This window comes from Leopardus geoffroyi, chromosome D4 (genome assembly GCF_018350155.1).
Source record: "Leopardus geoffroyi isolate Oge1 chromosome D4, O.geoffroyi_Oge1_pat1.0, whole genome shotgun sequence".
Taxonomy (NCBI): domain Eukaryota; kingdom Metazoa; phylum Chordata; class Mammalia; order Carnivora; family Felidae; genus Leopardus; species Leopardus geoffroyi.
This window is the reverse complement of record NC_059342.1, coordinates 86,643,785-86,664,366: the sequence shown is the minus strand read 5'-3', so window position 1 is coordinate 86,664,366 and position 20,582 is coordinate 86,643,785. Positions and strand designations below refer to the sequence as shown.

General features: G+C 57.9%; 1 protein-coding gene across 1 annotated transcript in view; it reads left to right on the top strand.

Annotated features, from left to right (window-relative positions):
- Window positions 1–1,012: 1,012 nt before the first annotated feature.
- FAM102A (family with sequence similarity 102 member A) overlaps window positions 1,013–20,582 on the top strand; it is a 35,337-nt gene continuing 15,767 nt past the window's right edge. The window contains exon 1 of the mRNA XM_045468763.1: window positions 1,013–1,593. Within this exon, the coding sequence (XP_045324719.1) occupies window positions 1,448–1,593 (146 nt within the window). The 5' untranslated portion in view covers window positions 1,013–1,447. The remainder of the gene's footprint in view (window positions 1,594–20,582) is intronic.

Genomic DNA, 20,582 nt, shown 5'->3' with positions numbered 1-20,582 from the left:
GGGTCTAGCACGGGTTGCGTGATGAACTGCTCCAAGTCATTCCTTCGGCTAAGCCTTTGCAGACACTTCCTTCTCAGTGTTCGGAACTAGATTCCCAGGCGAAGAACCTGCTTGGTCTAGTCCTGGCCACCTCTCTGGGTGTTTTTTTCTGAAAAATGGATTCACTACCTCTGGGCTCGATTTAGTGTCTAACGAGTTCAAGTCTGGGGGGGGGAGGGGGGACGCTGGAGGGCCATTACAGCCATAGTGTTCGTATAGTTTCTTTTCATTGTTTCTTCTTTTCTTCCGCTCGCGCCCTCCTCCTCACCGGACCAGCCTGGGCTTCCCGCCCCGCGACCTCCCACCGCCTTCTCGGGGGCCCTCTCCCCTTCCCTTCTCCCGGCCTAGACCGAGGAGGCGGGTCCAGCCGCGCGGCGCACCAATCCAAGCGTCTTGGGCCGCCTCTGCCTCCCGCAAGTCCCGCCCCACGCTGCCGTCCCCCAATCGCGCTCCGCGCCCGCCCCGCGGGGTCGCCCAATCGCCGGCAGCCTGGGCCGCCGGTGCCCCGCCCCTCCCGCGCTCGGCGGCGGCTCCGCGGGCGGCCGCGCTGGGCCTGGGCATTCTCCGAGTGGCGCCGCACAGCGTCGGGCCCGGGCTGCCGCGTCCGGAGCGCAGGCGGCGGCGCTGCTGCTCGCGGGGTGCTGGGCAGAGTTGGCGAGCGAGGCGGGTGCCACCGGCCGGCCGGAAAGGCGCCTCAGCTCCGCCGGGGCCCGCGGCGCGGGACCCAGGACCGAAGAGGAGGCGGCGCCCCGGCTGCCCGGGCCTGGTGCCCGCCCGGAGGGGGCCGCGGCCGGCCGTTCCCGGCCGGGAGTGTCCCCGTCGCGCCTCCCGGAGAGGCCCCCCCCAGAGCTCCCGCTCGCCCCCTGGGGGTGCCCTCAGCAGCCCCGGACTCACCTGCCAGGGCCGCCCGGCTCCCAGGTGCGGGGGCGTGTGCGCGGCGAGGGCGCCTCCCCCGGCCGCCAGCGGGGCGGGGGCGGGGCCGCCCGCCGCCCTCGGCCTCCCCGGTCCGCCAGCCGCGCCCGGTAGCGCGGCTGAGAGCTCCCCGGGGACCGCGGTGCGGGATGCTGCCCTCCAGCGCGGCCGGTCTCTCGCCGCCCGCCACCCCTACCCCTGCCTCCTGGGCCATGCCCCGCTGTTTACATGCCGGTGAAGCCCCCGGCCACTCCGAGCCCCTCCGAGCCCCGGCTCCCCGACAGTGAAGCCAGCCGGCCCGCGAACTGGACTGGTCGCTCAGACCTGGGCCCTCCGGACTCAGATCCCCGCCCGCTCGGCCGCCTTCGCCACCATCTGGGCGGGATCCGGCTCTGATGTTTTGAGGAGGGGGTGTGGTGTAGGGAAAGGAATCCTGGGGATTTCTGGCTTCCCCCCTTTTTTGGCCTTCGGGGCTTCAGACTCAGGGAACTCGCTCATGGCTTTCTTGATGAAGAAGAAGAAATTCAAATTTCAAACCACTTTCACCCTGGAGGAGCTGACTGCGGTCCCCTTCGTGAACGGAGTCCTCTTCTGCAAAGTCCGGCTGCTGGATGGCGGGGATTTTGTCAGCTTGTCGTCAAGGTAGGAGCTGGGGCAGTCGCGCCTGCAGGGGAGGGGGATGATGAGCCAGATCTAGTCACTTGGCACGTGGAAGCGCCCTTGTGGGCCCAGAGAGTTCTGGGGATTATGTGTGTCTGGGGCAGGTTTGCACAAGGCAGGGCTGAGTGATCTGGGAGGTCTGGGCCTGAGAAGCTGGCAGGGTGCCGGGCACCCGTCTGCAGGTGACCAGCTGGTTAGGTGGGGGTTCATTCTTTCAGCCCGTCTTGGGGCCCTGCATGCCGGCCCATTCCTCAGACTTGCACAAAGAGCCCGCCAGGGTTTGTGCCTGGAAGGGCTGAGGCAATCAGGAGTATTCCAGGCCACCTTGCACCCAGCTGGCCGCTTGGGCTGTCATATGATTTAGAGACTAGGCCAGCCACAGGTTCCCAGGCACTCCTGGTCTGGATGGAGGGAGGTGGCTAGGTTTTGGCCTGCCCAGCCCTCTCTGAGTGACTGTCCTCTTTTGGCTGGGGCTGGGTTGTTTTGCATTGCAAATGCCCTTGCTAAGGAGGCTGCCACTCTCTCAGAAAGAGGCCCGATCCAGTTTGGTTTTGTGTTCTTCCCCATCCTGCAGGTCCGGCTGTCCAGCTCATTGCTGAGGGTGACTGAGTTCCCAAGCTGCCCCCACTGAATGGGCCCACCTGGGATTACATAGTTTGGGCCTGTGGTGGGGAGAGTGTCTCCGAGTCTGACAGATGGGGGTTTGAGTCCTGGATCTGTCACTTTCTGGGCCCAGTGTAGGTCTCTGTAAGAGTTGTGGAGAAGTTTCAGTAGATAGAATGCAGTACCAGGGCCTGGGACATGTGCCTAGGACATGCTGGTTCCCTTCCCTGGTCTGTCCCTTTGCTCCTCAGGCCTCCTTGTGGGCCCAGTTGGCTGGAGCTGCTTCGTGGTTCTGCAGTGGAGAAACTGAGGCCCAGAAAGAGGAAGTAAGGGCTTTCCAGGGACCTCACAGGAGGCAGTTGTCAACTTAACTTGGCCTATTTGGAGACCTGTTGGATGAATCTGGTGATCTGGGAGGACGGGTGCGGGGCGTGGGGTAGGGGGTGGGTGGGCATACAGCCTAACCCAGATTTAGGAATCTCCGGTGTGGACGGGGTGGGGTGCCTTTTCTCTGCACTTGGGCCCACTTAGGCCCGGAGGCTCCCCAGTCTGCCAGGAATTGCTTATCTGAGGAATTCAGAGAAGGGCTGCCCTTTGCTGTGGGGGCTGGTGGCGGTCCTCCGCTGCCTGGGAAGCCTGTGATCCCGTGGCCACCCACATAGCAGCACAAGGTTTCGGGGATGGGGTTGCGCTCAGAGCTAGGGCCTGGGGTCGGCCACTCACGGCCGGGTGACCTTGGGCGAGTTACCTAACCTCTTGGATTCCAAGAACCAGCATTTGTTGGTGCTGTGCTGCCTGTTTTATTAGCACTTCTTCCTTAATTCCTTGACTATGCCATGGAGCCGGGTCCAGGTGGGGAGGGGGGCGCTGTAGGATTTTTATCCCCATTTTACAGAGGTGAAAACTGAGGCTCAGGGAAGGAGTGATTTGCCTGAGCAAATACAGCAGAGCCCAGATTCAGAGTTGGGGTGTGCTTTTAACCACTACCCGCTTCTACCTTTGAGCCTTTGTTGCCTTGTCTGTGAAGTGGGAGAAGTCACACCTGTCCCTAGAGTTGTGAGGATCATGGGTAATGTCTGTGCCTGTTGTTGCAGCAGTTGTAGTTCCTATGGCAGAGGGAGGGGTCCAGGCCCCAGGCCCCAGCCGTCCTGTGTCTTGGAGGGACCAGCTGGAGTCAGCAGAGGGTCTATATGTGAGCAGGGTTTTGGATCCCATTGAGGAACCGGTATTCAGCCCCAGACTGAGGTCTCCTCCCAGGCACTGGGGCCACCGTCACCCTACCTGGCCCATCAGCCTTTCCATTGCCATAAAGCTGCCTCCTCATCTAGGAAGCTCTAGAAAGTTCTAGGTTTTGGCCCACAGCGTGTGGATTTCACCCTCTGCCTCCCCTTCTTCCCTCCTGGCAAGGAGCCATGGATTCCCTGAACCCAGCCGAGCCCAAACAGCTTTTCCCAGCCCTCATCCTGGATGAAACCTGAGACGGTTGTGGAGGGAGGAGCTGACGTTGAGCCCCCAAGGCTGGACGCTTAGTGAGCTCTGGGTACCTGTCTGCTGCTGGGCAGGTGTGGCTGAAGAGAGCAGACAGTGATGTCGGGACCTGAGGCTGCTTTAGAGCTGCTTTGGCTTCTGCCCAGGAGATAGGGGTTCCTGGGCTCCTTCCACCTCCGCGCGCATCCCACCCATCCTGTTCTGCAGTCTGGGAGCCCCGCCTCACAGCCCACCCTTCCAGATGGCCAAGGCCCCATTGTTTTGGAGTTCGAATAGGGTCAGAGGTGATGAGACCTGCTCAGATCCTGGGCCCAGATCCAACAGCATACGCTTCCCAACCCCAGGGACCCCTGGGATGGCCCAGAGACTGCTGGTGGCGGCCTGGGGGTTGTGTGAGCGAGGCAGGCCTGAGGCCCCACCCCTGCAGCACCCGCCTTCCTAGCTGGAGTGTTTCCTTATGTTGGGTGCCATGGCAACAGCCGGGTACACGGCTCCAGCCTGACCCAATTTGAGCAGGTACAACAGGTGGTATGTCGCGCTGTTCCCCAGCCCCAGCCTTCTGAGGCCTCCTTACGAACAGTGACGCTCGCAGCTACCATATTCCGAGGGCCGGCGCTACGTGCCCGGTGCGGCGCTCAGTGTTCTGCAAGCGGTATGTCCGCTAATCCTCTGGGTCGCCCGGAGGGGCACCAAGGCCGGAGAGGTGAAGTCACGTGCCAGTCACCCATCTGGTAGTGCAGTTGGGAAGATAACCTTTTTATCATCAGGGTTTTAAACTGCCTTTGATGTGTACTTACCGTGTGCCAGGGACCTGCCGAGCACCTTGGATGTGTGATCGGTTGAGCCCTGGAACCGCTCCATGAGCTGATGAGGAAACTGGGGTCAGGACACCTGAAGTGATGGGCCCGTGTCACTCAGCTAGGGAGTGGCAGGCCCAGCTCCGAAGTCCTGCCTTGCCTTGGTAGCAGAGGGCTGGAAGCAGCTACAGCCCATGTGATATCCTCAGACTTTTGAAGAAGGTTCTTTTTATTGGGCTGGGTCCAGATTGGGAAAGTCCAGATTTGGATACTTTCTAGGCACCAAGCTAGGCCCTGTGACATCTGAGGAAAAGGGGCCCTAGGGCCATAGGTGGGGGTGAAGCTAAAATCGCTGCTGTGGATTTGGGGCCAGGCATGGGCTGGCACTGGGGCAGAGTAGGCATTTGCCAAGGTCCCTGCCTGGAGGCCTTCCAGGCAGATGCATCCAAATGGCATCTGGAAGGCTTTCCCGGGGTCCTGGGAGGGATGCAGAGGTCCCAGCCAAGTCTGGTGAGTCGGGAGGCAGCAGGCTGGGCCGTGGTCTCTCCAGGGCAGGGTGCAGGCTTCCAGCCTTGAGCCAATCTATCCTTCAGGCAAGAAGAATCCCAAACATCCCGAGAGGGCTCTGTGCCCGGTCGGCACGGGTCCTGTGGCCCGGCCCATGCACGTGCTGGCGGTGCCAGGGGAGGGAGGGAGAGGGAGGCGCTGATTTACCTTATAGCAAGTCCTCTCAGGAGGAGAGCACCTCCTTAGCCGAAGGGTTGGGGGGCTGGTGCAAATGAGGAGGAGGAGTTGCCGGGCCTGACTGCTCGTGGCCTTGAGGGCCCAGGCGAGGGGCAGGGGAGCAGTGCGGCCTGGTTTGCCCGTTAGGATGATGGCTCTTGGCTGCTGAGTGGAGAAGACACAAGGGGGCCTGACCAGCACCCTGTAAGGGCCAGTTGGAATTGGCTGAGTGGGTTTTGCTGGCCCGGCTGCGTGGTGGCAGGGAGAGAGAGAGAGAAGAGTGGGCAGACTGGAGAGAAGGTTGGCAGGCAGAGTGGGCAGGTGGGTTTCCTGGTCCTGAAGTGACTGGCACCACTATTGCTTAGTGGCTGCTAGAAGATGGAAGTTCAGAGGGTGCACAGTGGCCAAATATCGCTGGAGTTTGGCTGCCCCATACTGTGCTCTGTTAGTTTTTGACAGAGTAAAAATCCAGACTTTCGGTTTCTTTTAAGTTGGGTATCTGGCAACAGTGCCGCGTGGCAGCATTTGGACCAAGGGGCTTTGCGACTGCCTTCTCCACGGGCTGCCTGCTCTAGGCTCCTGACCCCACCTGTACACCCTTGGATTTCTGCCATAGTCTGTCTCCCTCACTTTACTAGGTCCTGCCTGGTCCCCGGGGCCTCTGCAGAAGGCCTTCCTTGTGCGGGCTGGGGGGCATGAGGAGGCAGACCCTTGCGGAGAGAGGTCCTGCTGGCGAGCCATAAAGGCCACCCCAGGCAGCCGGGCTGTGGCACCAGGCCAGCCACTGGTCCCTACAGGGTCAGACCGTGCTGCTGGTGCCCCTGGTGAAGCCTGAACCTGTCCAGCCTGTGCCTGGCCTTGGTGTCTGCTCCTTGGACCTGGCCTTTGCTGCCAGCTGGCCACACCTTTGGCAGGTGCCACCCTGGCAGCCCTGCTGCCTGTCTCCCAGCCTGGCAGTGGCAGAGCCCTGACCTGAGGCGATCTGAGTCTCTGGAGCCAAGGCTATTCCCTGAGGCCTGTTCCTCACTTCAGGCTCTGTCCTGGTAGCCACTCTGGCCAGGGGTTCTTAGCAGCGATGACATCGTGTGTCTGAGGGCCCTGAGTGCCCTTGAACTCGGCTTGTTCGGTACCTGGAAGTCCTGACTTGCATTTGGGAAGCCTTTACTGAGCCTTGTGACGGCCACTGGCTTGTCTGCTCACGTGCCTCAGGAGCCTGAGGACTCAGCGTATGGAGTCTGGTGACTGCCGTGGGGCGACCGTGCAGTCACTTGCCTGTTGCCGGGGATGGGCAGCACAACACCATGGCAGCCAGTATGCGTTTATCTTCATCCTGACAGACAGCCACGGCAAGGTTTGAGCAGGCGACAGACGTTGGATTTGCTTAGAAAGTGACCTGTAGCTTAACATGAGGTGGGGGCAGCAGGGGCGTCTCTCTTCATTATCCATCTTGCCTGGCCAGTGCTTCTAGTTGTAGAGGCACCAGACCAGCCCCCAGGGCTTCAGATGTGCCCTGTGACCCGATGTCTGTCATCTCCTGGGCCTTCTGGCTCTCCGTGAGGTCACACCATGCCGTTGGTGGCCTTGGTGAGGCCTTAAACTGCCCAGTCTGTGCCTGGCAATGGTGTCTGCTTAGGGCTGTGGTTGCAAACTTGTGGTCTCCGCTCTGAGCCATTTTTGGCACCTTGGGCTTGGAAAGGCGCCCACGTGCAGGCTTGGAGTCGCCATCCCCCCGTCCCTACCCAGATGTCAACTGAGAGTGGCCAGCCAGCAGCCCCCTCAGCCAACTTGGTTCAGCAGTCGGGAGGAAGCAGCTCTGATGGAGGACTTTGCGTGTTCGGTCAGGCTGGTGCCTTGCCCCTGCTGTAGGACTGGGAAGGACATTCCTGTCCTGCCTCTTGCTGCCTGTGTGACCTTGGGCAAGGGACTTAGTCCTTTAGACCTTACCAAGTGGGGCTGGTTGTGCCTGCCTCGCAGTGTTCTTGGGAGGACGCAGTGAGATAATGCCTGTCAAGCGTCCAGCTTGGCTTCTGGCACATGCTAGAAGCACAGTGCACCCTGCAGTCCATCCTCCCGTCCCTGGACTGAGTCACAGCGGTGGGCTGGATGCACACCTCAGTTCCCACCCCCTTTGCCCACTGGTCCTGTGGCAGCTGGCACTTGTTTGTGGGCCAGGACTGACCGGAGTGCTGTGGAGAGAGCGCACTTTCCCCAGGGGGCTCTCTGCCTTCCAGAAGTGGGGGAGTGGGCGAGGAGAACATTTAGTGTCTAAGGGGCGTGCTAGCATGCTGGAGCACAGGGTCTCCGGTGGGTCTCCGTGACCGTGCCTTTTCTTTTTTTTTAGTTTATTTATTTTTTAAGAGAGAGAGAGAGAGAGAGAGAGGGCAGGGGAGGGGCAGAGAGAGAATCCCAAGCAGGCTTCTTGCTGTCGGCACCAAGCCTAATGTGCAGCTTGAACCCAGAAGCACTGCGAGATCATGACCTGAGCCGAGATCAAGACTGGACACTTAACCGACTGAGCCACCCAGGCGCCCCGGTGGGTCTCCGTGCTTTTTTGCCCCCATTGGTTAGAACCTTGGGGTGCTTGGCTCTGAGCCAGAGAGAGCTGGGGCACTCTCCCCAGGAGGGCCTGGGCTCGGGTGGGCTCCTGCCTGCGGGAAGGGACCCTCTCCACGGCCAGCTTTGGAACCCACTCTGACAGTCTGAAGATAGCCCCCCCACTCGAGGTGGAGGTCCCCGGTGTCAGACTCTGGAGACGGGAGCGGGTGAGGAAGCCAGGGGCCCCTCAGTGGGTGGGAGGCCCCTGGCGCTCCCCTGGCTCCCACCGGACCTCACTCTTCTAGCTATTTGTTTCTGCAGTTACTTTGACCTCAGGCTCCCTTCCCCCACTGCTTCACTCAGCTAAACTCCTGCTCAGCCCAAGAGCCACCTCCTCTGGGAAGCCCCCCCCCCCCTGGATTCTTTTGCCCTGTACACCCACTATGGGCCCTTATCTTGGGACCCTATAGGCTGTGTCCCTGTCTCTTCGCTTCTTCCCCGGACTGGGCAGGAGCGGCCTCCATTGCATCTTAGTCCTGGGACTTGCTGCTGTTGGTCATTGCTGGCACGGGGCTGGGACTTTTCTCTCTTGGCACCAAACCAGCGTGGGCGCTGATGGTGCCGGATCGTGTGCCGGATCGTGTGCCGGCCACTGCCAGCTGCTTGGGTCCAGCCCCTCCCCACCCCCGGGGCCAGAGGTATCAGTCCGTGTCAGGAGCAGCCCTCACCCGCATAGCGGGCAGCTGGGCACCACCATGGGCTCAGAGGGTGTGATGGAGAGGCAGCTGGGGGCACTGATGGGTTGTGGGAGGTGGGGATGCTCCTGGTGGGATGCGGAGGACGAGGGGGTTGGGGCCCGCCCCGGGCTCTGCTGTTGGACCTTGGCAGCTGCTCGCTGGCTCTGTGACTGTGGCCAGAGGCCTTGTCCTCTCAGCCTTGGTTTCTTCCTCCATGGTGTGGGGGTGCTCATACGGGGGCGGGGGGCTACCTGTTCAGCACAGGGCCACGTACCTGGCAGCCAAACACAGACAAAACTTGCTGAGAGGGGAGAAGGTGCATATAGCCCCGGGCTCGGGAGGGCTCTGGGAAGGAAGGCAGAAGTCTGGGTCCTGTTCGCAGGCCCGGCATCTTCTCCTCCCATTGCTTCCTCTCTGCAAGCAGACACGCGGGGGCAGCACACCTGCGGCCCTCAGTCCCTCAGGGATAATTTCCTGAACACCTTCTGTGTGTAGGGCCCGTGGTGGCTCCTGGGGGCAAAGTCCTACAATCACAGCCCTCCCCCACCACACACAGGAAGCGATGCTGGGTTTGGTCCCAGTGAGGAGTGGGCAGGTGGTGGGGAGAAGAGCACCCTGGGGTGGAGGGAGGGCGAGGGCAAGAGTGCTGAGCAAGGAGGAGCCAGTGGGCTGGGGGCTTGGAGTGGCAGGAGGCCATGGGAGGAGGGGGTCGGACCTTTCCCAGGCGGGGAGCCGGTGGAGGAGTCAGATCGCTTAGGACCAGGGGCAGCCATGGTGTTGACCGCCTGGGGCTCCAGTTTGCAGAAGGGGAGGTGGCTTTCAGCTGAGAGGGCAGCTTCCCACCTCGGTCATCATGGAATGGTTCAAAAACAAGGCTCGAGCCTCCACCGCTGCTCCTCACAACCAGGACGGGCGTCACAAACGACATTGAGGGCAGGAAGCAGACAGGAGCACGTTGTGTGATGTTGTTTATATAAAGTTCAAAAACAATCTGATTCAAAACCCACCTGATACAGGTCAGGATGAGGTTATCTTTGCCGGGTGGCAGTCATGCCTGGGAGGGACTTCTGAGGCCTGTCCTCTTCCTTGGGGGCTGGTTACAGGGCTGTGCTGAGACTCTGGGAGCTGAACACTGAGGATGTGTGTGCACACATGTGTGTCAGCAACAGCCGTGAGACCTCCCACGCCTTCGGGAGTGCTGGGCGCCTCTAGACAAAACTGAAGCTCCTTCTTGGGTGCCTGGAAGCCTGGAGGAGGTCCTCAGTCTTGCTGGAAGGGCGGTCTGAACCGTCCTGACCTGATAAGCATCGCTCCTGTTTACAAGGCCATAACTCATCTTGGCAGCTGCCAGCGGTCTTCTCCGGCTGCAGATTTTCCTTCTGCTGCTCGCAAACCCCAGCAGGGGCTTCTGGACCACAGGGCTTGGCGGTTCAGAGATAGGAGTGGCTCTTGAGGCTGCCAGACCACGGGATCTCGCTAAGCCTTGCTTTCCTCATCTGTGAAATGGGGTGATAAGCTATTTGGTGTGGGATTAAGTAGATTAACACCAGTCGTGTACCCAGCATAGCCCCTGGCACAGAGTACGTGCTCAGCGAAGGCTGGCAGTGATTGGTATTAATCCAGGGCAGTTATTGGAGGGGATCCACGGGTGGGACAGAAAGGAAAAATCCACGTTCCTCCATTTCTCCTTTTAACTGTTTCTCTTCTCTCTTCCTGTTTTTCACCCAGTCAGCAAACATTTGTGATTCGAGCCAGGCTACTGCCCTGACCCTGCACTGGGCACTGGGCCCAGCAGTGGCCAAGACAGCCATGGCCCCTGACCTGGGGGCCCATGAGCCGGGGGAGACCATTAGTCGCAACCATGCTCAGAGAAGTACTGAGCACCGAGGGGGAGGGGAGGCATTGGCTTCTCCCTCCTGCTCTGGCCCTGCCCCATTTTTTGGGAATGGCCCTTTGACTGACTGGGTACTCTCTGTGAATGCCAAGAGAAGGCTCCAGCCCCTTCTGAAGATTTTGAGTTGGCTGAAGAGGAATCACATGGACATGAGTGAGAATGGCCATGCCCGGTTTGGATGCAGACAAGACTGATGCCCAGGCTTATTCGGGGGGTATCTTCAGCGTCCCCCTCAGGCCCAGCTCAGTGTAGTTAATGCTCAGTTAATATATATGGCATAAGTGAATGACAGAGGCAGTGATTGGCCCAGGGTCAGAGCATGAGTCTGTAGGAGAATCAGGTGTCAAGGAGGAGGTAGAGAATGGTGAGTGATGGCCTCATGGTCCCACCTGACCCTGAGCTTTCTGTCCTGTGGTTGGAATCTCGGAGAAATGCTGAAGATGGCTGGTAAAACAGGTCTGAGTCTGTGAGGAGACATGACTCTGAGTCTGAGTGGTCTCTGAGTATTCCTCGGTCACTTCAGAAGACCAGGGAGCCATGTGCGGGGCAGTGGGAACAGCTGGGGACAGATCCAGAGGTAGCGATAACTCTCGACGCCTTGGACTCTGTGGAGAGCCAGAGGACATGGCCCAGGCACAGCTGGGAGGCCCTCTTCCTGGAGACGGAAAGAGCATTGCACGAAGGCCCATGGCAGCCCTTGTTGAGAGCAGGGCTGTGAAGGTCACTGATTTAGTCATTGGATACTTACTGAGTACCTACTATGTGCCAGGTGTCATCCCAGGACTCAGAGCAGCAGTGAGTGAGACAAAGGCCCTGCGTCCAGGAGTCCCATGCTCTGAGACACAGGAGCCTTGTCTTGTTTTCACCTAAGACCCAGACCCAGAAGACGAAGTGATTTGTCCAGCTACAGTAGTTGGGGGAAGGGTGCTTACCTGGAAGGCCTAGCGGGGTTGGATAGGGGCTCAGAGGACAGGGACACACCCGTGACTCACTTACGTCCAGCCATTCAAGGAACAGGACTCTGGGGATGGGATTCCCTCCCCCCTGTTTGTCTTCCTTGGATGATTCAAACGCCACCCAGGTGTGAGTCAGCCAAGAGCAGCCTGGGCCACCTGCCGGGTTCAAGGCCTGGGGAAATATCCAGATATATGGTCCTGGGGTGGGCAAGGGGAGGCTCAGTTAGGAGCCTGGCTTCCTGCTTCCGACGGTTGCAGCCACATCCCCCATTCCACGTGAGTGCCCTCTGGGGGTGGGCTCGTGAGGTCAGGCTTGGTGGGCCAGATAAGCACCTCCTGTGTGACGAGAGGACTTCTTTAGAGTTTGCTCATCTGTGAAGTAGGTGGCGGTCGTGCCTGCAGAGAGTTAATGCTTGAGTAGCACCTGGCACGTGTGCCTGGATACCTAGGAAACAGGAGCCAGGCTGGGTCACACTGGGTAGTGGGGTGCGTGGGATTCGATCAGCACTTGGTCAAAGCTAGCAGTCTACTTTGGACCCCTTCAATGGCCCGCTCTCCTCTTGGGCTCTGAGAACAAGAGGGAATGGCCCACCGTTGTCAGTTGAGAAGAGCATCCATAGGCCCTCGCCTGCGTGGTGGGGAGGCCACCTACATGGCCTGACTGGGTGCAGAAGGCTGGGGCAGAGAGGCTATGTGCCTGTGTCTGCAAAATGGGGAAGCTGGCACCTGCCCGCTTTTGGGGTTTTGATCGAGCTCAGGGTTGTGGGGCTGATGAATGGCAGGATTCAAACTCAGGTGCATGTGACTCCGGAATCCTACTCCTAACCCTGACGCTTCCCCACTAAGCCTGAGTGGTTTGGCTGACCCCCTACCCCTTTTCCGATGTGGAGTTTCTGAAGCCCCCAGGGGGCTGTCCATTCTGTACTTCCATGGGTCACTTGCTGATGCCAGCCTTTGCTCCTGGGCCAGCAGCAGGACTCCTATTGGCAGGGGAGCAGAGAAGAGGTCTCGGGGCGGCCGGGGGCCCCCTCCCTCCACCCGCCCGCCCCCGCCCCCGCCCAGCACTCCGGTGTCAGCACAGAGTGACTGGCTTCTAGGAACTGGCTGCCGCCTCACCCTGTCACTGGCAGTGTCAGAGCCACAGCAAGCTGCTTCCCTGCACGCGGCCCTGAATTCCTGGCAGGAGCCCGATGCGGCTGGGCTGCCACGTTGGCCACGTTGCTGGGATGGGAGCTCGAGCGCCTCACAGCCCCTGGATGGACGCCTTGGCTGCTCCCTGGGGTGGGCCCCTCCCCGGGCGGCTGTGCTCTCTTCTCTTCGGGGAAGCGCAGGCAGATGTTGTGGATTTAAATTGTTTCCTTATTAGACTCTCGCCTCTCCCGGCCTGGGCTGGGTTTCATCAGCCGGGAACCTGGGTTGCATCACTGCGACCGACCGCTCGTTCTTCCAGGAACCCAGCCAAGGGCTGGAGAGGATGGAGTGGGTGTGGCTGAGGAGGAGCAGGCTGGGCACCGTGACAGCACCCCCTTCCCCGGGGCTGCTGGACCAGCTGGGAGGGACTTAGGGGGTGCAGCCTCGCTCTGCTTACCTGTCATTGTAGGGGCTAGATGGGAAGAATCCAGGGGCCAGCGTTCTCAGGAACCCAGGAGCACAGCTGGGGCTGAGGGGTCCCTGGGGTCCCACTCAGTCCTTGTGGATGTGCCCTCTCTTAGGTGGGGGCCCAGCTCCCGCATCGGAATCACAGGAGGGCGTGTTCCAAAAGTTCGGCCCGAGGCCTGCAGCAGTGGTTCTTCACGGGGTGACTTTGTCCCTGGGGAGACAGCTGGCGATGTCTGAGGACAGTTTTGGTGGTCCCAGCTGGCGTTGTACTCCCGGCAGGGTGCTGCTGAATATCCGACGATGCACAGGAGACCCCCCCACCCCCGCCCCCACAACCCAGAATTTCCATCTCGGAATGGCAGTGGTGCTGAGGTCCAGGCACCCTGCAGTCTGTAGCTCTGGCAGGGCCTGGGAATCTGCGTGACGAGCCAAGGAGTTTGCGGTGTTCACTCAAGTCTGAGAAGCCCTGTCCTACGGGGCCTTGCCTGTGGCCGCGACTGAGCCACTCCCTGCCAGACTGGGGTTCCGTGCTGGCGGGCGGCGGTGGTCACGAGCCGGAGGTGCAGACGAGGCCAGGCCGCTGGGAGGGCGAGGTGCTGAGGCTGGGCATGGGGTCACACCGGAGGCTGTTCCATGGGCTGCCCCACTGATACCCCGGGTTCCCTTCTCCCGACTCTCTGCTCCTCTGGTGACTGCTGGCCGTGCCGCATCCTTGCTCCAGCTCCAGGGAGAGGCACCGAAGGGCCCAACCGGTTCCCGTCTGCAAGGACCCTGGGGGCCATGGACAGCCTGTGGCCAGGAGGTGGCTCCCACCGCACCGAGCCCTCGTCACCCGAGTGATGGGGACGCCGGGGCTGCTGAGGCTCTGGGATGTTGCTGCACTTCCTGGGTCGTGATGCTGGTCTGGGCCGGGTGCCGGGGACATGGCAGTGAGCTGACTTTGGGGAACCGTGGAGCCTGGCCTCTGAGGTGTCTCCTGCTGGGAGTCCCGAACTTCTCTGAGGGGCCGAGGATGGGGGCTCACTTCAACCTGGCCCGCCACTCCTCACAGCCTTCGAGTGGCTGGGGCCCGGGAAGAAGCACCTCCCGCCTCCCAGATCCACTTCCTGCTTTTGAGGGGAACGGACACGGGGAGGAAGTGAATCTGTGCCGTGATGTCGGGCCTCTTCAGACTAGCATCCCACCCTGTTGTTCTGTGAGTTGGGATCTATCCTGCCCTTCTCTGGGCCTCAGTTTCTTCATCTGTAAATTGGCAATGATAATGGCACACGCCTCATGGGATTGTGGTAAAATTCGTATATGAAACGCTCTCCTGTAGGGGCGCCTGGGTGGCTCAATCGGTTGAGCGTCTGACTTCGGCTCAGCTCATGATCTCACAGTTCGTGGTTCAAGCCCCGCGTCGGGCTCTGTGCCGACAGCTCAGAACCCGGAGCCTGCTTCAGATTCTGTGTCTCCCTCTCTCTCTGCCCCTCCCCGGCTCATGCTCTGTCTCTCTCTGTCTCAAAAATAAATAAAAACATTTTTAAAAAATTAAAAAAAAAAAAAAAGAAAGAAACACTCTTCCTATAGAACAAGCTCAGTGAACAGGATCTGATTTTACTATTGATTAAATTAAAGATGAGCCTGGAGGGGTGCGGGGGAAAGTGGTCTAGAGTGAGAGTCGCACTCTGCTCAGCTCTGTCCTGGGCTCTGGGGAGATAGTGGTGACAGATGAAATGCCATCATCATCTGCGTGAGGCCCCAGTGGTGGCCAGCTGCCTTGGTCTCTGACACACGGCAAGGCAGATACTAGGAAGACGCAGCCACCCGCACCGTGTTGACAGAATTCTCTGTGTTCCCCGTCCAGCTGATCAGGAGGAAGGAGCTGGACACGGCACCGCGGAGTCACCCTGTGACAGCCTCAGGCGGTGGGCAGTGTCACCCTTCTGCAGATGAAGAAGCCCGGGCTCCCTGAGACAGACCTCCTGGGGTCACTCACCAACCTGATCCCGCCCCTCCCTGGCCTTGTCCTGTCTCTTCCTGGAAGCCACCCCTTTCCCTCTGGGTCTTCCTGGGCCGTTCCCATGACCTAGGACATCTCATCTAATCGTCACCTGGCCAACCTCACCTTGAGGTCCCAGCTCTGGTGTCACTGCCCCAGACCGGGTCAGGCCCCTGTCTGCACTCTCGGAGGCCGGTGGCAGTTACCGGTCACTTGTGTAGTGTCTGTCTCCCCCACTCAACTGGGGACTCCCTCAGGAGGACTGCCCCTGTAGTGTCCCCACACCCACCCGGGGCCTCGTGCCAAGCCAGCACCCACAGTAAGTCTTTGTGGATACGTAATAGAGGCCCTGGGATTTGGGGCCAGGGGGGCTCCAAGGGAGTTCTGCTGGCCTGATGACAGCAGCCTGGTGTGGTGCTCTGTCCTATTTCAGGACAACCCAGAAATAACAGAATTCTGCCACTGGGATGGCCACAGTGGGCTGCGGTGGGTGGAGGGCTCACCCTGCCTCCTGGGATTTGGACGTCTAATTGTATATCTTAAAGCTAAAAACAAAACTCCCCTGAAAACCCAGTCTCTGTAATTACCTATCCCTGGCAGCATGGCTCTGGGTACTCATGCCTGAAACCCTAGGCTTGGGGGGTGAGGGGCGCCTGGTCCTGAAGGAGGGCGAGTGTGGGCCCAGACCTTGAATCAGGGAGGTGATTTTGCTTTTGACCACCCCTTCTGATCTCACGCCCTTTTTTGCATTTCTCGGTTTACATTTCGATTATAGAAATGAATCTTGGACAGAAATGAAGAAAACTGTCTTGGTCCCTCATCCCACCCCAGCCAGACCTGCTATGAGCTCTCTCCTTCCTTCACCCTGTCCCCTCATGCCAGCACACGGATGAATGAGAATGAGCCCTTGCCCGGAAGCCCGAAGTCCAGGCTTCTGGATAGTCTCCTCTCTAGGCTTCATCGTCTTTTTAGTTCCATTTTCCCACCTATCCTGAGCCACGTCAGCAGGACAAGCGGAGGGGATGCACAGTCCTGTATGGTTTTTATTTTCTTTTAAGTTTATTTATTTATTTTGGGGGGGGGGGCAGGGGTGGAGAGAGACCATCCCAAGCAGACCCCGCACTGTCAGCATAGAGTCCGAGGCGGCGCTTGCAACCTTGAGATCACGACCTGAGTGGAAATCAAGAGTTGGCGCCCCAGTCCTGTTTTCTTAACGAACATCTTATTTATGACTTTTCTCCCTAGATGTTCATTGGTTTTAATTCTTTCACACTCCCCATCTTTCCGAGACAGGCGCTCACTGTGCCTCCTGTCACTGCCCATGTACGCGGAGGCTAAGGGTGCCTAGCCAGGCCCGGTCCCTGTCCCCGGGGCCCGCAGTCCATCGAGGTCATAGCGGTGTCACGTGGCACTCACCTGTCAGGGTCCTAGCCACCCATCAGGGGTCTCGCATGGGGCCTCTGCTATTGCCGGGGCTCGTTCGCCACGGTGGCTTTGTGGCCTCAGACGTCACTGCAATGCTGAGAACTCCCAGACGAGTTCATTTCCCCCTAGTTGTGCTTTTAAAAAAAAAAGCCACCTTGATACTTCCAGTTCGGAAAGAAAAGGACGCAGTTGCCCTTCCCCTCATGTCGTCTCTTTGTCCTTCCCTACCCACCTGTGCACACGTGGACGTCCATGATCGATGGCACCTCTCCACGGCTTGGAAGCTTGGGGCCATGACCCCCTCTCCAGTTTTGCCCCCACCGGCCCCCTTGCTTACTCTGCTCCAGCCACACTGGCCCCCTTGGCTTTGTTAAACATGTCAAGGGGCACCTGGGTGGCGGTGGCTCCAACTCTTGATTTCGGCTCAGGTCACGAGCTCACGGTTCGTGAGTTCGAGCCCCACATCGGGCTCTGCGCTGACAGTACAGAGCCTGTTTGGGATTCTCTCTCCCTGTCTCTCTCTGCCCCTCCCCTGCTCGTGCTCTCTCTCTCAAAATAAATAAATAAACATTTTTAAAAAGTCTCTTAAACATGTCAGGCACGCTCTCACCTCAGGGTCTCTGCACTTAAGCTCTTCCTCCTGCCTGGACGGCTTGTCCCCAGTGCCTGGGTCACTCTCACCTCCTTCAGCTCTTTGCTCAGATGTCACCTTCCCTGGTCACCTTTCTCTCACGCTCTCTCCGCCTGGGCACTGCCTGCTTCCTCACCTGGTCCCCTTTTTCCTCCACAGCACTTATGCCACCATCTGATATGTGTCTGCCCCGTTTTGTCGGTCTCCTACTACCCACCGCCAGACTGTAAGTCCCTGGAGGGCAGGAATTTCTGTTTCGTTCGATGTTCGTATCCCCAGGGCCTTCAGCTCTACCTGGCAGCTACCAAGTGCTTAATAAAAGGTTTATGAGCGAATCAAGTCCCTGAGACTTCCACAAGCCCGGCCAGCTCCCCCCTGGGGCTCATGGCAACTGACTTGCTTGACATCCTCATTCCTGCCTTTTTTATGAACAGCCCTCCCCTGCCCCTGAGCCTGTGTTCATATCCCTCCATCATCCCTCTCCTGAACCTGTGACTCCCTTCCACCCGACTAGGGGTGCCCGAGTCCCTCTCTCCAGAGGTGGCCGTACGGCCGAGTCCTGGCTGGGCCATCTCTGGCTCTGTGACATGGGCTCTGGACACAGATGTGCTCCTCACAGCTCTGCGACTATGGGTGGGTGACTCAACTTTTCTGAGCCTCACTCAGCGAGGATTGGCCATGATAGCACGCAACTTTCAGTGTCGAAGGGCTCCAGGTAGCACGTGGCAGGCCCTCGGGAAATGGCCGCTGCTGGGTGTTTATTTTACCCTCCCTGTGCCCTCCTGGGGTGGGCCAGGGCGGAGGTGTGAGCCTCTCCCGTGGGAGTGGTGGCATTTAATAGTGTGTATTTAGAGCCCTGTGGAAACAAGGGGGTGGCCCAGCACTGATTCCGGTGAGCCCTGTCCTGGCCCATCTTCCTGCGGAGGGAGAGGAAGGCGCCTGTTACCTGAGCCTGGGAGGGCACCACGTGGCTTTCTCTGGTTCGGCCTGGCAGGCCCACAGGAACCCGGAGAGGGCCTCAGGCTTCCTGGCTGCTCGTTCCCAGGGCAGACTCACAAAGGGGCAGGGAGAGAGCCTACAATCCGATATCGGCTTTTGTTCCCAGACGCTAATCCTAATTCCTTGGGGTGTTTCAACATGCCCGACACTGTGAGCGTTCTCCTCAGGTCTCCAGCAGCTGCTTCCAGCGCCTGGGCTGAGTTGAGTGGAGGGGGGGCGAGTGGAGAGCTGAGGGTCCACGTGGAAGCCATGGCCGGCCCCCGGCTTCCCATTTCAGGCTTGGGCCTCTGGCTGCTTTCCACCCTTCCACCCACCTACTCCAGGGTTGCTCTCTGCCTGTGCCTAAAGCCATCGTGGCAAGACAGAGGCACCGTCAGAACAAGATTCAAAGACCTCACCCGGGCCCTTGAGGCCCCTCATGACACCTAACCCCCTGCTCCCTCACCAACCACACCCCCTCTGTTTTCTCCATTTTTCTCTCTTTATCCGACCTACCATGTTTTTTGGTTTTCCACCTGTTTAAAACACACATTTCAGTGGCTTTTAGTCTCTTGACAGTGTTGTGCAGCCATCAGCACAGTCGATTTTAGAACATTTTCATCACCCCCAAACGGAAACGTCCTACCCATTGGCAGTCCCTCGCTATTTTCTCCCGAATACCCTAACCCATGGCAATCACCAAGCAGTCTTTCTATCTCTTAGCGATTTGGCCATTCTGGACGTTTCATATACGTGGGATCACACAACATGCAGTTCTTTGTGACTGGCTTCTTTCATTTAGCATATCACAAGGTTGAGCTACGGGGTAACAGGTATTAAGTGCTTAATTTCTTCTGATTGCTGAGCAATAATTCCACTGAATAGATAGACCACGTTTTATGGATTCATTCACCGGTTGATGGATATTTGGGTAGCTTTCGCTTTTGAGCTGTTACAAATATCGCTGTATACATTCATGCACAATCTGTTTTTTGTGGACATATGTTTCATTTCTGTTGGATATACACCTAGGAGTAGCATTGCCGAGTCATAAGGTAACTCTGAGTTGAATGTTTTGAGGACCTGCCAGATTGTTTTCCAAAGGGGGTGCACCGGTTTACATTCCCACCAGCTGTGTAGGAGGGTTCCAGTGTCTCCACCCCCTTGCCATCACTTGTTATTATCGGTCTTGATTATAGCCTTCCCAGTGCGTATGAAGTGGTAACTCGTTACAGTTTTGATTTGTGTGTCCCTGATGGCGAATGATGTTGAGCAGCTGCTCATGTGCTTGTTGTCCATTTGCGTATCTTCTTTGGAGAAATGTGTGTTCAGATCATCTGCCCATTTTTAAATTGGGTTGTTTTTTACTGTTAAGTTGTAAGTGCCCTTTACGTATTGGTTGGCGACAATTCCCTTGTGATGTATCTGGTCTGCAGATATTTTCCTTCATCTGTGGGTTGCCTTCTCACTGTTGATTTATTTTTAATTATTTTTAATGTTTATTTTTGAGAGAGGGAGAGAGAGCAGGGGAGGGGCAGAGAGAGGCGGAGAGACAGAATCCAAAGCAGGCTTCAGGCTCTGAGCTGTCAGCACGGAGCCCAATGCAGGGCTCGAACTCATGAACTGTGAGATCATGACCTGAGCCAAAGTTGGACGCTTAACTGATAGCCACCCAAACACCCCTGACGTTTGTTTATTTTTGACAGAGAGCAAGCGCACGCAAGTGGGGGCAGGGCAGAGAGAGAGGGAGACACAGAATCCAAAGCAAGGCTCCAGGCTCTGAGCTGTCAGCACAGAGCCCGACACAGGGCTTGAACCCGTGAACCACAAGATCATGACCTGAGCTGAAGTCAGATGCTTAACTGACTCAGCCACTGTCTCACTTTCTTCATGGTGCCCTTTGAGTCACAAAAAAGGCTAATTTTGATGAAATCCAGTATTTCTTTTTTTTATGTGTCTACACATTTTTTTAAATGTGTCTTCAATATTGAGAAAGCTGTTTCTTTTTTTAATATTTATTTATTTATTTATTTATTTATTTATTTATTTATTTATTTTTGAGAGAGAGAGTGTGTGTCAGCAAGGGAGGGGCAGAGAGATAGGGAGACACAGAATCTGAAGCAGGCTGCAGGTTCTGAGCTGTCAGCACAGAGCCTGACACGGGGCTTGAACTCACGAACCACGAGATCATGCCCTGAGCTGAAGTCGGATGCTCAACCGACTGAGCTACCCAGGTGCACCTGAAATCCAGTATTTCTATCTTTTGTTGCCTGTTCTTTTGGAGTCCTATCTGAGAAACCCTTGCCTATTCCAGATCACAAAGATTTATCCTATATATTTTTGAAGAATTTCATAATTTGGGCATTTTTTTTTTTTAAATTTATTTTTGGGACAGAGAGAGACAGAGCATGAACGGGGGAGGGGCAGAGAGAGAGGGAGACAGAATCGGAAACAGGCTCCAGGCTCTGAGCCATCAGCCCAGAGCCCGACGCGGGGCTCGAACTCACGGACTGCGAGATCGTGACCTGGCTGAAGTCGGACGCTTAACCGACTGCGCCACCCAGGCGCCCATAATTTGGGCATTTAAAAAAAAGTTTTTATTTATTTATTTTGAGAGAGAGAGA